Source organism: Anticarsia gemmatalis, chromosome 25 (genome assembly GCF_050436995.1).
Source record: "Anticarsia gemmatalis isolate Benzon Research Colony breed Stoneville strain chromosome 25, ilAntGemm2 primary, whole genome shotgun sequence".
Classification (NCBI taxonomy): Eukaryota; Metazoa; Arthropoda; class Insecta; order Lepidoptera; family Erebidae; genus Anticarsia; species Anticarsia gemmatalis.
In genome coordinates, this window is record NC_134769.1 from 5,143,090 (window position 1) to 5,158,809 (window position 15,720).

At 34.4% G+C, this 15,720-nt stretch overlaps 1 protein-coding gene across 9 annotated transcripts in view; it reads right to left on the reverse strand.

The window, feature by feature from the left end:
- The window catches only part of siz (Brefeldin-resistant Arf-GEF family protein schizo), a 194,343-nt gene that overhangs the window by 12,229 nt on the left and 166,394 nt on the right, over nucleotides 1–15,720 (reverse strand). For 7 of the 9 annotated variants that reach the window (XM_076131070.1, XM_076131072.1, XM_076131078.1 and 4 more), the window contains 8 exons: nucleotides 11,056–11,234; nucleotides 9,973–10,117; nucleotides 9,548–9,637; nucleotides 6,931–7,148; nucleotides 6,547–6,667; nucleotides 4,642–4,780; nucleotides 2,348–2,444; nucleotides 731–881 (listed from right to left, as the gene is read on the reverse strand). In XM_076131070.1, the coding sequence (XP_075987185.1) occupies nucleotides 731–881; nucleotides 2,348–2,444; nucleotides 4,642–4,780; nucleotides 6,547–6,667; nucleotides 6,931–7,148; nucleotides 9,548–9,637; nucleotides 9,973–10,117; nucleotides 11,056–11,234 (1,140 nt within the window). The remainder of the gene's footprint in view (nucleotides 1–730; nucleotides 882–2,347; nucleotides 2,445–4,641; nucleotides 4,781–6,546; nucleotides 6,668–6,930; nucleotides 7,149–9,547; nucleotides 9,638–9,972; nucleotides 10,118–11,055; nucleotides 11,235–15,720) is intronic. The other 2 variants (XM_076131071.1, XM_076131077.1) reach the window with 2 other exon arrangements.

Genomic DNA, 15,720 nt, shown 5'->3' on the forward strand with positions numbered 1-15,720 from the left:
AAATTTGGGTTGGTATAATAAATATTATTTACCCAGTTTTTGATACAAACATAAAATTATCATTTTTCCATAGGGGTAAGCAGAGTCCAAAGAATACCTAGTTGATTTATTTATATAAAACGTAATTTAGTAGTATATTGTATTCTAGGGCATTTAACGGTTGAAATTACATAATAAACAAAGTTAAATTATAAATAATTTAACTGTAATAAAGATAAGACTTAGGTTTCAAACTGCATGTAGATCATTAGGAGATATGCACATAACTTCGAAAAGCGTGCCTCGAGTTCGAACCGTCGAACATTTGCGTAGGAGGTGCCAACTTAAGCGACTTGGCTACAGTCATCAACTTATAATCCAAATATCGTATTGATTTCACTGTTTTTATTGGACTTTAAACTTTTAAAAAAGTAATCATGACTTTTCATTAGCATAAAATAAAAGTAGATTTGTATCTTCCTACGTCGTCTTTCACGGTGAAAGACAGGCTTATACTACCAAAGCAATTTTAAAGTAATATTTTAGTTTAAGCTTCAGCCACACCTGCGCGGCAAGAATGCGGGACGCGAAGCGGGAGCGTCTACAACTACTACTACTACTACTACTACAACTACGTCGCGGTCGTGTAGGTGTGCAAAGTGCCATAGATAAACACTGGTAGCGTCCGCGGCGCGTCTGACGCTCCCGCTTTGGTCGCTCAGGTTTGGTCGAAGCTTTATACGTTACTTACTTGAGTGTAATACTGCTGGTCCTCTTAGGTACTTCGGGCGGCAGACGGCGGGCGTTGGCGGCTTGTATCGCGGCCAGCTGCTGTTGCTGCCGCGCGGTGGGCGACGACAACGGCTTGCCGCCGGATGACAGCAGGTTCCCGTATATTGGACCTGAGGAAAAAATTATATAATGTCAATATTAATTTTCTTATAAATGTAAATAAAACTTTAAGTAAAGGCTTGTATCTTGTTAATTTTATATCGTGTGATGCATAAGATACTATTGATTTGCGACGTTATAATGCAAAATTAAGAAGTAATGTTAAACAATTTAAAGAGACAAACTTTGATTATGTATTCCTTATTTCCGAGGCTACAAAACTTTTTACAAGTGTGCTGACAATATCGATTTGGACACTACTTTTAAACGCCCGTTTCTAACGCGCACTTGATTAGCGTGGTGGAAAAAAGGTCTTTCTAAGGCCTAGGACTGAGACGATTGTTGGTACAATTCATTTCTGGAAAATTTCGGAAGACAGTTAACAGTAGACCTGTTTAATTCTAAAAGGTCTATTTTGTATTTGATAAGAATTGTGCTTGTACTAAGTATCTTGCCTTACCTATAAAAGGCACCTTAGAAATAAACTCAAAGGCAACCGTAGTTTTCAGTATCTCCGTCACCATTTCACAAAAGCACTTTCAATATAATTATAATTATAATCACTTTCTTTCTATATCTATTGATAACAGAATCCTTTTTACGTCACACACAGTTGCCAAATGAATATTTTTATAACTCTTCAAATTATAAAATCTAGCAAATTCAAAATCACTTTTAGTCTTTGATTTATCCATCAAATTTGGGAACAAACTACGTGTATTGCCCCAAAAATATTAGAATAATTAATTCACGTTATATATTTTAAGTACGTAAAATTATTAAATACAAACGTCCGTTTTAATTGATTATTCATCGACGAATGATTGATAATCGCTAATACGTATAATACCTAAATATACTATAAACAACTGCAAGATAAAATTCCCGCGCTGATAATACAAAATTACATATACTATAGATAATGTAACGCGGAAAGATACCGACTTTTATTCGCAATAGGAACAAGGAACCCGTGAGAAGAAATCTTTTGAGATAAGATTGCAACGTTTGCTTTTACTATTTCGCGTGAATTTTGTATTTTGATATGCTCTTTTGACAGTAACAACGTCTGCAAAAGATTAAGTTTGTTTCCGGAATATACATTGTTCTATTTGTTTATTTTTTATATAATGATGACTTATTCATTTAGGCACATAATGGTATCAAATTCGGTTGAATACTAAAAACCTAACGGCTGTTAGTTTCAGTTACCAAGCTCTATTCCAGATATCCAACTCTTAACCTGAAAAACCAGCACTTACGAAAGTAGCATCAAACGCATCGCTTTATTCTCATGAGGGTAGACAGAGATCAAAGAACACTACTTGCTTTTCCATTAAAGTACCAATCGGTTAAAAACAAACGCAATCATTTGATAAGTCAACCTGATTAATGTAGCAAAAGAACCTAAGCATCACCTACTTTACATAGTAAAGTCAACTTTATGTATACAAACTTAAGGTATATTATCGTGTACCTGTATTATTGAGCAGCTGATGATTGTGGAGAGATTCATTGTGCGACGAGGACGTCGATATGTTGGTGACTGAACCACTCACTGAACAACTGCAAACCTGGAAATAAGAGATTTCGTTAATAGAATAAAAGAATGACAAAGTGAGAGTAAAAGGGACAAAATATTGGACAATTCTGTTCATAAATGAGTCTATTATCTGTACACAATGACTGTCTAAATTATGATTGGTGGAAGTGGGTGGATTAAGTTTAAGATTTTGATTGATTTTATCTTGAGTTTCTTATATTTACAATCTGCAATTCAAGAAAGTCAGATGCAAGGTGCAATTTAAGCTGGTTTCAATGTTTAAAACGAATGTGAAGTGTAAAGCAAACAATAGGGTAAAGCTAATGCTTTTTGCATTGCACATGCAACTTTATACACATATCGAAGGGAATATTTGGCATTAACAGTTTCAAAATAACAAAAATATCGATTGAAACCGGCTATTTATATGGTTTATCTACTAACAATAAGCCATTCACAGTGGGTTCGATGCTCGCATGAGCAGTCTACGTACTTCGCTTCGTATCTTATTATATGGACGACATGGACGTATTATTCACTAGATAGTTACGATGCACTATTCCATTATTTCGTTCAAAGTGTTTCCATAAAATGCAAATAATAAAAATTTTACGACCGCAAATAAAGATCTAATACCTAGTGTATCCTTGCATGATAAAATCTTTATACATTTAAAACGAATGAAATAAGTAACCAAATAGATGAACATGCTAGCGGAATATATACAAACTATATTCCTATAGAAATTTAGGATAATTGACAGAGGTTTCTGTCGTAAAAGATAACGTTTATACAATATTTCACGTTCTAGAATAAATAGTCGGTTATAAAAATCTAACAAAAAGCAAATCGTCACGAACCCTATGCATTTTGATAGCAGTCCATGGATTGCTGAAAGTTTTACAATTTCGGATGGTTTCACTACCTTTGAACAGTATGAGATAGCTGAAGAATTTTAATAGACTTTTACTGACGTTTGCAACCACTGTACTAACTGACGATTTACAACTAGTCAAACCAAGCTCAATTACAGCAAAATATTTACACACAAAAAAATAACGCAACAAAAATATACACACACTTTATACTTCCCAGTATTAAACCCCCACAATTTGATTCTCTTCAAAGTTTTGAAAAACGACACATTTTTGCTCTTGCTAATACTTTTCACGACCTCTTTCGGCTTGTGAAAGTCCATCTCTGAGTGAAAAAACTCTGGGCATGTGTACGTCATGTGATAATGATAAGAGTGATAATAGGTTATTGTTAATTACGTACGCATTGTTGTTCGAGATGAATATGTTATCAGTGATAAGGATGTTTGAGTGTAGTTGCGATCTGCATTGGGTTATGTTAAAAACAAGTTGTTTTTTTGTTTGTGGTTCATGACTGATGTTGATGTTGATGTGGTTCATGGATTGGAATTTATTGTGAGAGGTCTAAAAAAATATTCTTACTTGATATATAGACTTCAATGAATTTATTACAAAGGTGATAGGTTAGCAATTCCAAATTATTATCCCTTTCTCTAAGATACGTACTTATAACAAAACCGTATATTTACCGAGGTCACTACTTTATCTTCTAAATAAAAATTTACAAGTGTAGTTTTACTGAAAACTTGAGACGGCACTTTTTTAGTCAGTCCATCCACAATAATAATAAATAATAACAATGGCTTCTACCATGCTTTCAGATCAAAGATATATCGTACAATCAACAATACTTATATAATAAATAAATAAATTTAACCCATTAATGTCCCACTGCTGGGCAAGGGTCTCCTCCTGTAATGAGGGAGGGGTTAGACCTTGAGTCCACCACGCTGGCCAAGTGCGGGTTGGGGACTTTGCATGCCCTCAATAAATGTTTTAAACAAATTTTAGGCATGCAAGGTTTCCTCACGATGTTTTCCTTCACCGTTGGAGCATGTGATAATTATTTCTAATACACACATAACTTCGAAAAGTCATTGGTGTGTTGCCATTAAAAGTCATTGCGGGTTCGAACCTGCAACCACTTGCGTGGGAGGTGCCAACTTATACTACTCGGCTATCAATACTTAAATAAAATAAAAATTAAAATGCGGTAATGTACGTTTAACTGGCCAAAAGTACATTTGCAGATTCACTCTTATATTTCAAAACTCATGCAAGTTTACTTTATCATGCACGAAACAAAAAAAAAAAGCAGCATGCATCACAAACTTAAAATAATAAACATATAACCTCTCTTACCCCGCTGTCGGCGTCTCCTCGATGTAACGGCGGCATATCGGCCGCGATCATGTGTATCTGATGTGCTGACTGCTGGACCCTCGCGACCATAGCCTCCACCTCGCTTTGAGGGTCGCAGGACATGTGGTTACTGGAGATAAAGTGTTCATTATGAGGATGCTGTTCCGGTGGATTATAGATAAGATTATTTTACGCTAGTTTTTAGAAGATTAGTTAATCTTTATCGTCATGATGGTTCTTTGTTTATTGTTTGTGGAGTAATCTGTGGAAATTGCCAGATTCTAGAAGCTGCAAATAGGAAGTTTCATAATCCCATATAAATATGGTGTTATTTCAGCGAAGTAGTCGACAGATTGCAAAACGACAACATTTCAACCGCAGATGATTTCACGGGCATAAGTCTAAGTTAGATTAGTATACTAGGTAGTTTCGTTAATATCGAAGATCTCATCTATTAGTACAGGCTTCAACTCTTGGACATTCAACAATGAGCAGTTAGAAACACAAAAGTTTGAAATACGATTATAAAAGTAACTATTACTTATAAATAATTTCACAAACTAATAACAAGCTATACATCTCGATATATCGTAGAAATAGCCGAATAACTATTGAACGGGCTGTGATCGAGATCATCCAAAAACGGAAACCTTCAGCATTTCTCCAGGGAGCCGACGGTAGACCGAAACCAACACCTTTTTACCTTGCCTTTATTAACTCGATCCGTATACAAAATTTTATAATACAATACTAGCTAAATTATACCCTATTTTGTAGACAATAAGGTGTATATTTATTCTGTTGTGTTGTTGTAGTGAAATATTCAAATGTGCGAGCTCCTTTAGGCAGTAAAGATAACCAGCGTAGACGACATTGGATTACAAATTTAAAGTATAACGCTTTATTGAAAACACGACTTACTTTGTTTGAAATAGAAGTTGAATGTTATACCAAAGTAACAATGCGTTTAAGATCGTTTTTTTCCAATAGGTTTGCTCTATCTTATAGACTTATATGGAGGGCTCATAACGCATTACGCAGTATACGAAAAAACCTCTTAATTTTTCTTCAAACCTATGGCGAACCCGTACATACGGGTCTTCAGCCTATGTTGTGTCTACCATACTTGAGTTTATTATTATGAAAGAGTCATTCACAACGCTATACTTTTACTATTACAAGTATTTGCCCGCATTTGAATCCTCCTATAAAAATTTCCTTCGATTGTTTGTTTCTTGAAAATCTAGTTTCGAAACTACCTGTCCGTAAAATTTCATACAGGTATATTATACGATAAAGAGTAATAAATATCAAATTATTCACGCATACAATAAGTAGGATTAATAAAATAGCGATCTTATCAAAACTAGTTATTTGCGGCAAATGCAACCGGTATCATATTATAATCTAAATATCGCACGATTATTGTAGAATATCTACATTTGCATATAGTTTTACAACCCTTTATGTTTAATACGACAATCAACAAGTTTGGCGACTTTGCTAACAAATGGACTAGTTAATTACGCCCCTCGGGCACTGGAAAGGGTAACTAAAAGATTTATATCACTGAGATATTTGGAAAGGTTACGCAGATTGGAGCGCCAAAACTATGAACGCGAATTTAATATGAATTGTTTCATGTACGTTTTTGCTCACAAACATTCCGTGCATATTCTTTGAAAAATTTGTGCATTTACTACAATTATATGCCTGCATTCACATGTTTTTTTGTCTCATGTGGAAAGCTTATCTATGCCGTCTACCACCATTTTTTCCAAAGTCCAGGCTGCTATTAAAACGTAAGATTTAACAGTTTCTTCAATAATTCAACATCTCATGTTGTTCCTTGCTGCTAAGCTATTCTTACGTAATAGGTATCTGTATGTAACTCACCTCATATCAATGTCGTGTCGTTCCCGCAGCGACATGGAGCGCATGGGTCTGGTGAGCGCCAGGGATTTCTCCACGCCACCAGGACTCTTCTGCATCAGTGTGTTCGCGTATATGTCATTACCTGGAAATATTGAAAAGCATATTTATTTACAAGCTCGAAAAGTGGCAAATTCCTTTTTATTTCTTTTCATTTTCTCCAACACATATTTTAAAACCTAGCATTCCAGGATAGTTATACGGGTTTGAACGAAAGTGTTGTTTGTTATAACAACTCTGGTCAATTCAGCAACACGTTGCTCTCCAGCAGATTCAAAATCAGATCAAGAAACACACGTTACTTAATGTTTACGTTCGGAATTACAATGACAGTTCACAATATCTTACCATTGACTAGTTGGTGATCAGGACCGTCCTGCAGTCTCCTCTGGTTGGAATCAGCCGCCTTCGCCATAGCAGTAATAGCGCTGAACTTCTTCAACAGCTGTCGTCTCCTAAACGCCCTCTGTATGGTGACAGCTGCCCTCCTGGCTCTCAGGCCTCCGTACCTTCGTTCTAAGATCTCCACTTGCTTGTCAAGGAGGTCTTGGGACATTTCATAACGGCTGGAAGATGCAATGGAAGGTTGTGAAGGGGACGAAGCATTTAATAAAATGTTAAAGTAAAAAGAACATTTTTGTCGAATTCCACAGAAGTTTTTACAGCAATAGTGTTGTAGAAATATACGCATTGTGGCCAAACAACTGGCAATTTTCGCTAGTGTCTGAAATCGACCGGCAATTCAGACCTAGTCGTTAGTGCGTAATAGCTTGTAAAGAAATATAAACCTAAATGTTCTTTTTACCTGAAAATGTTTCAGGAGTATTACAGGTTAATAAAAAGGTCCGTCTCAGAACGTCTAAGAATTAAGTTATCCAAAAGACAAATGTCGTCTACAGACTTTTTGTTTTAGCGTAAATAACACGATATTAGATCATTTGAATAACATAACTTGACGACAAAAACTGAGTCAGTTTTGTTCTTATTGCTATTATTATGTTTGACGTAAAATGTATTACGTATGTATTTAATTATAAAGTTTATGACTAAATAATGTAATAAACATTTATGTTAGTATCGTCCATTATAAAGCGTAACTTTGTTAATAAAATTGCTGATACTTTTATGTCCATATATGTTTGAAGTGATATCGAAAATAGATTCAAGAATTTCCTAGAGTCTTCTAATCTAGTGAAGTTTTTGATATTCTAATAGAGAGAATTACTTTAGAAAAGATAGCGAATGGACATAATGAATGATTCAAAAGTTCACTAGAAGACCTTGGTGTTCAAATATTTTTCAAATTACATGCTGTTATTGTTTCAACAGATTATGACGTGAGAGATAAGTTTATTTTTTGTTAAATCATAGGTTTCAGGGTTTGGTCCACTTTAACGATATTAAGCATACTATCATAATTATCTATTATTTTTTTAAAATAACGTAAATATTTGCTATTTTTACAGCTTTCTTTTTATCCGACGGAGATTTGACTACAGCTTTATAAGAAAACTGACAAAAAGAATACTATACTACCAAAAGTAGATATAAAATACTAGGTAAGTTCTAACACGATACGGGTTTTAAATATCAACTTATCAATAAAAATATACAGTTTCCTTAATTTGTTTACGTCATAAGTAGAGGAAACTATCGCTTAGTTATTTTGCAAATACAACAAATATATTTCAAGTCTTAGAATTACCAAGGTTACACCTTAAGTAATTCCTATTAAAAAAACAATTATGTAAAATTTTATATTATACTGACAATATCAGTGTCTCAGTTTGCAAAATCATTCTTACTTTTAAAAACAGTTTTATTTATGAATCGATAATTTGCTTAACATTATCTCGATAAATGTTAGTTGTCATTTCATCAGGTTCGGGTCAAAACGATTGGCGAAATTTCTAGAGACCTTTTACTGGTCTCAATTTATGTTGATCTTAACGTCGTGTTTATCAAATTAAGTCTATTAAGTTAAGTAACTTCTTTTATTTGCAGTCTTATTTCGAGTCGGTTTATTTTTTTGTTTCTGAATCATATGGCTCATCATTAAGGCTTCCTGTTTGCTCTTCACATGGAACATTGCTGCCTCCAGAAAAAGGACTTCGAACCAGAAAAAAATTGTACACGGTGGAACCGAACTCGGGCCTATAGCTATTAGGTTGTTCGGAAAGTCATTCCGTTTTGTTTTTGTGGAAATGAAAGACAGTTTCGAGCTTGGAGAATAATCCAAAGCCTTTCAAGTGGTCATAAACTGGTAAATTGATCAAATTCAGCATTATAATAATTCAACCAATATTTCGCGACTATTTATTGTTTTAAATTGGACAGTTGCTTTATTAAGATTTGAGCTATAAACACGGATTATTACAACCGTAAACCTTAATAATACACTATGTATGCATTCGTGAAAGTGGACCGGGGCCTTTGAAGCTATTCTTAAAAATCATGCCTTGAATTAAACAAGTGAGTAATTGTTAAGTATTAAATTACTTGAGAGCCGCTGCAAATTACATTATGACAAGGCTACGACCACATTGAGAGACGTGATAAGAAAAAACAGATTAAATCAAAAGTTTTTAAAACTGTAACGCAATTGAGACTAATATCAAGAAACCATTTGTAGATAGTACCAATAAAAAGCATGGCTTTTAAAATTAATTGCTTGTCGGTCATTTTGAATTGTAACGTAGATTAGATTGTTAAACCTTTGCTACTTCTATTTCGTAACATTTCAGACAGCCCTTTAAGTGTAGTAGTACTTTAAATGGAATAAGAAACCTTATTAAGTCTACTCAAATGAAGACTTAGCCTTTACCAATGTAATTTGCATCAGCGAATGAAAAAAACTATTTCCTTCAAAGAAACAGAGAATATTCTTTTGAGTTTAAATAGGAGAGTTAAGTGTTATAGGTATTAAAGGGTACACAATACACATTCCTAAGGTGTCGCGACATACCCTCTAGTCAATTTACCCCGTTTTTGGGGTAATGTGGGATCTTTTTGTGTCATTCCCGTCGTACCAATGATGGACACGTCTGTGCCACGCCTATGGAAGGAATTCAAAAGTAAAGAAAACATAAATACAACGTTAGTAACATATACCCATAGAAGATCACGTACAAATATTACACAACCAAGTTAACCCAAGTAATTCACATTTATACACATATAAAACAAAAACCTTTTTGTAATTACTAAATGCATTTCAGAGTTAATAGTGCAGTAACAGTGATTAATCACTTCTTGTTGAAATGTCAAATTAACTCTCATACTGTACAATAAAATATCATAAACTAAATATAATGTGCAACTTGTATCTCCCAGTGTCGTACCACCAAATAAGAGCGATGCGTTGTTAAGACGTTATTTTGTTCCACTGACCTGTTGTTGTGAACGGCTAGTCCGAAGCCCTCTGGCGGAGCGGCGATGTACAGCGGCGGCGCCGGTTCCTGTGCGCCCGCGCACAGCCCCGCGCCCGTCGACGCGTTCGACGCCGACGAGCATGACGAGTTCGAGTGGTTTAATGCTGGAATCGCGTTATTTTGCAAATTACTTCATAACATCATTGACAACTATAGAACTTACTCTCGCGACTGTACACATAATATTATTATGCAACGGGTATAAACGCAATTGAAAATTAAAGGTTAGGATACCTTATTTGTTTACTTGACGTTTCGATCGAATAACATCGACCGTGGTCACGGGCTGATTCACAATATTTAATTTTCAATCGCGTTGAAGACCCACTGCATTATAATATTATATAAAACTTACATTCCAAAAAGAAAAATCGATATTCACATATAACTTCCATGATTTGCTTCGAAATGAAAGGTTCTTTGTTGTGTCGATGATCGGTCGATCGATCTTCTGATCGTATTTCAGATATATGGTTATTATCGTGTCATTAACTTTAACACTTATTTCTTTTTTAAATTATCGCAAGGCAATTGACGTCATTGGCTTAAACGCATGACGTCCATCAAGTCGTTGTGAAAAAGGAATAATACATAAATACATATTGCGTAGGACCGGAAAAATTGTTAAGATTGGATCACTACCTATTATTGCACACGAATTTATTTGCATGCAATCATGCATTTTACATATTTCAAAACTTAAGTTGCAGTAATTTTTGAAAACGATCAAAGTGTTTAAGGTAAGTGTAGATCGTCGAAAATGTCCTTCGATTTTAAGACAATAGTAATTATGTTTGAAACATTTAAGTGCCCAATGTCTGTAATATTATAACCATAATTATAACCATAAATGCTTAGAAAACAACTCTAAGCAGGACTGCCAAGAGAAGACCCTTCAAAAAATTCATGGAAGTAAGTACAATTTTTTCAGCAACTGCGGTTTTAAGCACAATATTTCCTATACTGTTGAAACTGTAGGTACCGAAAGAGAGATACGCTGGCTTATGTGTTTGAAGAGTCAATAAAGATGAGTTCTTCTTACCAGGTAGCGGTCGATGGACAGCAGTGACGTATCGATTGCCTTCCATATAGCCTCTGTCAGGCTCCGAGGTGTGATGGGCATGGTGGGCGTGGATCGAGCGCTGGTGCGAGTAGAACCCGTCGGGCGGGTGGAGAGCAACCCCGCCGCCCCCCTCCTCCTCGTCTACCTTCTGTGAGAAGCTGTGGACAAAGAGAAGACAAACTTTAGTACTACTATCAAAATGTTCTATTTGGTGATGACTTGCAAATACCGGAACAAGATCGTAGTGGTCTCAAATTGCGTTTAAAAAAGGCAACTATCGAAGAAGTGTTCTTCTGTGAACTCTTTAACAAAAGCAAAACTTGCCTCATGAAATCCTCAGTAAAAATCTTTAAGAATTCCACTTAGTACACGACTAGCCGTTTAGTGCAGTCCTGCGGTTATAATAAATCCATAATCTTGATCTGATGTCATCATGACATCAAGAAGATTAAAATACTCAAAAGCGCACCTGAAGTTTATCAAAATGTAGATACTATTCGATGTAATAAAACGCAATCAAATAGGTAACGATTTGTCCGTGAAACGTACTCTCTTTTCACACCCGTAAATGTATAAAATGGAAAAGACTGGAAAGTATATATCCGTAAGTATAATAAAAAGGATCATCGCGCATAACGTACCAGTTCTTAAAACCAAACAGGTTATACTAAAATACATTTGAAAATCAAGTTTGTACCGGATTATGTCACAATCGCTGATATTCGTAATAATATAACACCGGCGGGAAAATTGCAAAATTTCCGCACAATAAACTTTCGGTTCTTAAAAAATCATGTTAGCGGCTAATCATATATAATTAGACCGGATTCCAATGTAACCCCTGTAATATTTAAAAACGATATTGATAATTGCTTATGTATCGTGTATACAGAAGCAATTATACAGTAACTTAGGTAAGTAGGTAAACATGCCAATAAATAACTGGCTACTAGCAGTAGTTAAATGTGCATTCTTGCTTCAAAAGTTGTATTCACTTGCAGAAATCTTAAACAAAGTCAGAGGTCTCATTTGATCTCTAGTTTTGGCACACATTTCACTATTACATCAAGATTGGCTACTAATGTGGTCCGGAAATGAATGCAGATGACAGACATAGTTTTCTATACATTAGCATAATACAAAAATGTAGAGTAGGACATAAAAATCTAGTACAATCCTTACATAACTTTCAATTTATTTTCCAACTCTCAGATACTTATCGAGAGGGCACTTCTGTTTTCAGAGTGCAGTTTCAAATAACGGGAGAGTCGGACATTTTTCCTGTTCGCCCGCATCCCGGGCTTTTGTAACATGAAAATATTTTCACTATCTTAGTCAAATGTTTGTGCAAACAAAGGTTTTTGGGATGGCTTTGCGGCTCTTGTAGTATATAGTCCGACAATTTAGAACAGAGCCTTGGAATGCACAATTTATCGAATGTGTAACTGAAATGGAGCTGTAGCACACATGTAATCATCAGCTGCATTTGCCTACAAGTCATTGATGTTCTGAATTATAAATTTTGCACCTAGCGAACAGGCTTTCTACTAAGTTGTCGGACTATGCAACTTTATGTGAAAACAGGAAGCTATTAGTTTTAGTATAACATTGCTATAATTTATTCGAACAATGTTAATGGGAGCAAGTTCTCTAATAAATGAAGTGCGAACTAAAGTTAGTGCCAAGTTAGGTTTAATTTCCTTTAGAACTTATCCTGTATATTAGACTACTATTCATGTATGCATAATATTGAATATTACTCATTAAGGCATTGTTTGTTTTATTTTTATTTGTAGTTGTTATGTTATTTGTTTTGATAATAAAATGTAATATTTTAAGTGATGACCATGTTTGTATACAGGGATACTCATACAAAACATGTACGAGTAATTGTCATCTTCAAATATGCTATCTTAATACTTGATATAACGGCTGCAGGTTGAATTAAAACATGTTTATAAAGCATAAAAACCTAGAACAATAAATCAACTAAGTATTGTATTGTCATGAGCGTCAACTCAGTGTCAATGTTACAACACCATGTCCCAACAAGGACGCATTTAATTGCGTCAAAGCGCATTTTATACGCTCTTCTTGGAAACTAGGTGTTACGCAAGTGTCTTCGCACCTTATATGATACGTGACCTAGTTAGTACATAGACCACAAATGTATATTTTAAGGACATATGACTTAGAATCGTTGGTAGACAAATGGTCAATGGTGTTGGACTTGTGATTGCTAATACGACGAAGGTCCGAACCCCGTACGTAGAGCTTCTTCAAAGATCATTTGAGCTTGGATAAAATGTTCATTTAGTGTCTATCTAATATACATAAACAAAATTGTACTAAGCTACCATCACCATCACGTCAGCCAAAAGACATTCCACTACTGGACATAAACCTACTCCCTCATATGACTCCACAAAGTTCGGTTCTGGGCCGCCTTCATCCAAAGGACTCCAGCAGCAAATCTTACCAGATCGTGAGCTAACAACATACTACATGCATATTTGAACCCCGTATTAGCAAAAGTACAATAAATCAATAAGATTATAATCGTATAATTAAAGGCCAGATATAGGTACAATTTCTGCTGTATGTATCTTACAAGTTCTGCAGGTCAACCATTTGTTTATGATACGAAAACTTAACACACAAAACTTGTTATTAATTCCCAAGTTGATACCGTTACGACACTGGAAACAACAATATTTTAGTTAAATTAAACCCGAATATGTGTTGCTCCAGAACTTCGCCTCATAATGAAGTATAAGATAAACAATTTGTATAAACTATCATAGTAGATTGCTTTCCATTGTTTGGCTTTAGTAAGTGTTATTTGTTCGTAAAAGTTTAAAGGCTTTTCTAATTGGAAACCTTCATTATTTTAAGTGGTTTTGCAGTTATGCATACAATTGTGTATAAACGTTTACGATGTTTCCGACACGTGCGTGAAAGGTACATCGATAAAATTACATTTTTAATCGATATTACCTATAAAAGTTTTTAGTTTTCCGTTTCTGCACGTTTTTTTTTTACTGTATGTAAATGAATCGTTTTATAAGCGGTCAAATTCGCCAATAAATATATAAATACCCACTTTCCATACTATGAATAATTGAAACATGTCAGGTAAGATTTTGATTGATAGCACCGAATGAAATTAGCTTCCCAATAGCTATACCGCTAATTTAAATACTATCGAAAAATTCAATTAAAGATATTTTTATCAGATTTCTAGGTTATCAGCGAAGATAAATATATTACTTAATGTATTACAAAATGTTTTAAAACGTCAGTATCTCTACAGATATGAAGCTTATGCGGTGTAAAATTCAATGACCCCGCAAGATTATAAAGTGGTTTTTCGAATATAACCTTTTTACTTTGGGTAAGGATATAGCGTTTATGAACCCAAAACAAACTAAATTAAAGTTTAATGAATTGCTTACACACGTGAATGAATACGGTAGGTAATATTCGTGTTTAAAAACAAGTTTGTTTGCTTTAAAATAAACTAAATTAGTTTGAAAAATAGTGATGATTTTGCTATTCGTATAGGCCTTTTGAGGGCGTGAATTATGAATACTGAATAGGCTTTTTTGTCGACTAAATGCTGACTGCATTGTCATCTTTACTTGGCTGCAACATTTCACTTCAATTATAGTACATTCACATGCAAGTAGGTTAATATAGACTTGCAAGAATTGTAACGCGGATTTGAAATGATCATGAATAGTGCGTATAGAGGATCACCGTAACTCATAAGTTTCAAGCTTAATGTTGTTCTATATTCTTACTATCGTGTGAATTAAAAGTTTTTGTAGGATCTAAAATCAGCCAAATACTTGCAAACTAATCTTGATATAAGATATAACGCAGTAGTTCACGCTTTTAACCTTTTCGAGTACTCGAAAGGTTATTTAGGGTGCTGTTATTATGGCACGATTATAAGTAAAGTTACACTTAAAAGTATACTAATATAACCTGGAACGGACGATTTACTTTTACGTGATAATTTCAGAATATTATGAGATAAATTTGAGTAGCTTTTTTTCCTAAGTGTTAGAAGCATTTTTCTCAGAATATTATATGGTACCAAACAGGGGTCAGTAATTAATTCACAGGCGTGTATGTTTGAGTGTCTACATTCCAGACTAAATAAAAAAATGTTTAAAATAAAACTCGTAACTTTCTATATGTAAATACATTTTGATGTCACGTTGTGAACCTAATTACATACAGTATTAAGCAGATAAAGACTGGTTTCTATTAATTGCGAACATGTTACGTGCTAATGTTGAAGTTTTACATTTTAAATTTATTTAGTACATGGTTGGTGTTAATTTATTGTATCGGTGGAGGAAAACCTCAATTTTAATATGTATATGGTTACATACTTTTGTTTAGGCAGCATTAATAATAATGTTACATTCAAGGAAAGTACCTAAAAAGATAGCTAAGTGACTAACTCAAAGGTTTAGGATTCTAACTCATCCCTTCCTCTTAAGAAAAAAAATGAGCAAACTATTTCAATTATTTCAAAAGGCAAGTTTTGTTTATGACAACGTAAGTGGTTTTTATTTACCCAAACTGACCATTCACAATTTTCACTATTAAAGAAAATTATCTTAGGCTTTT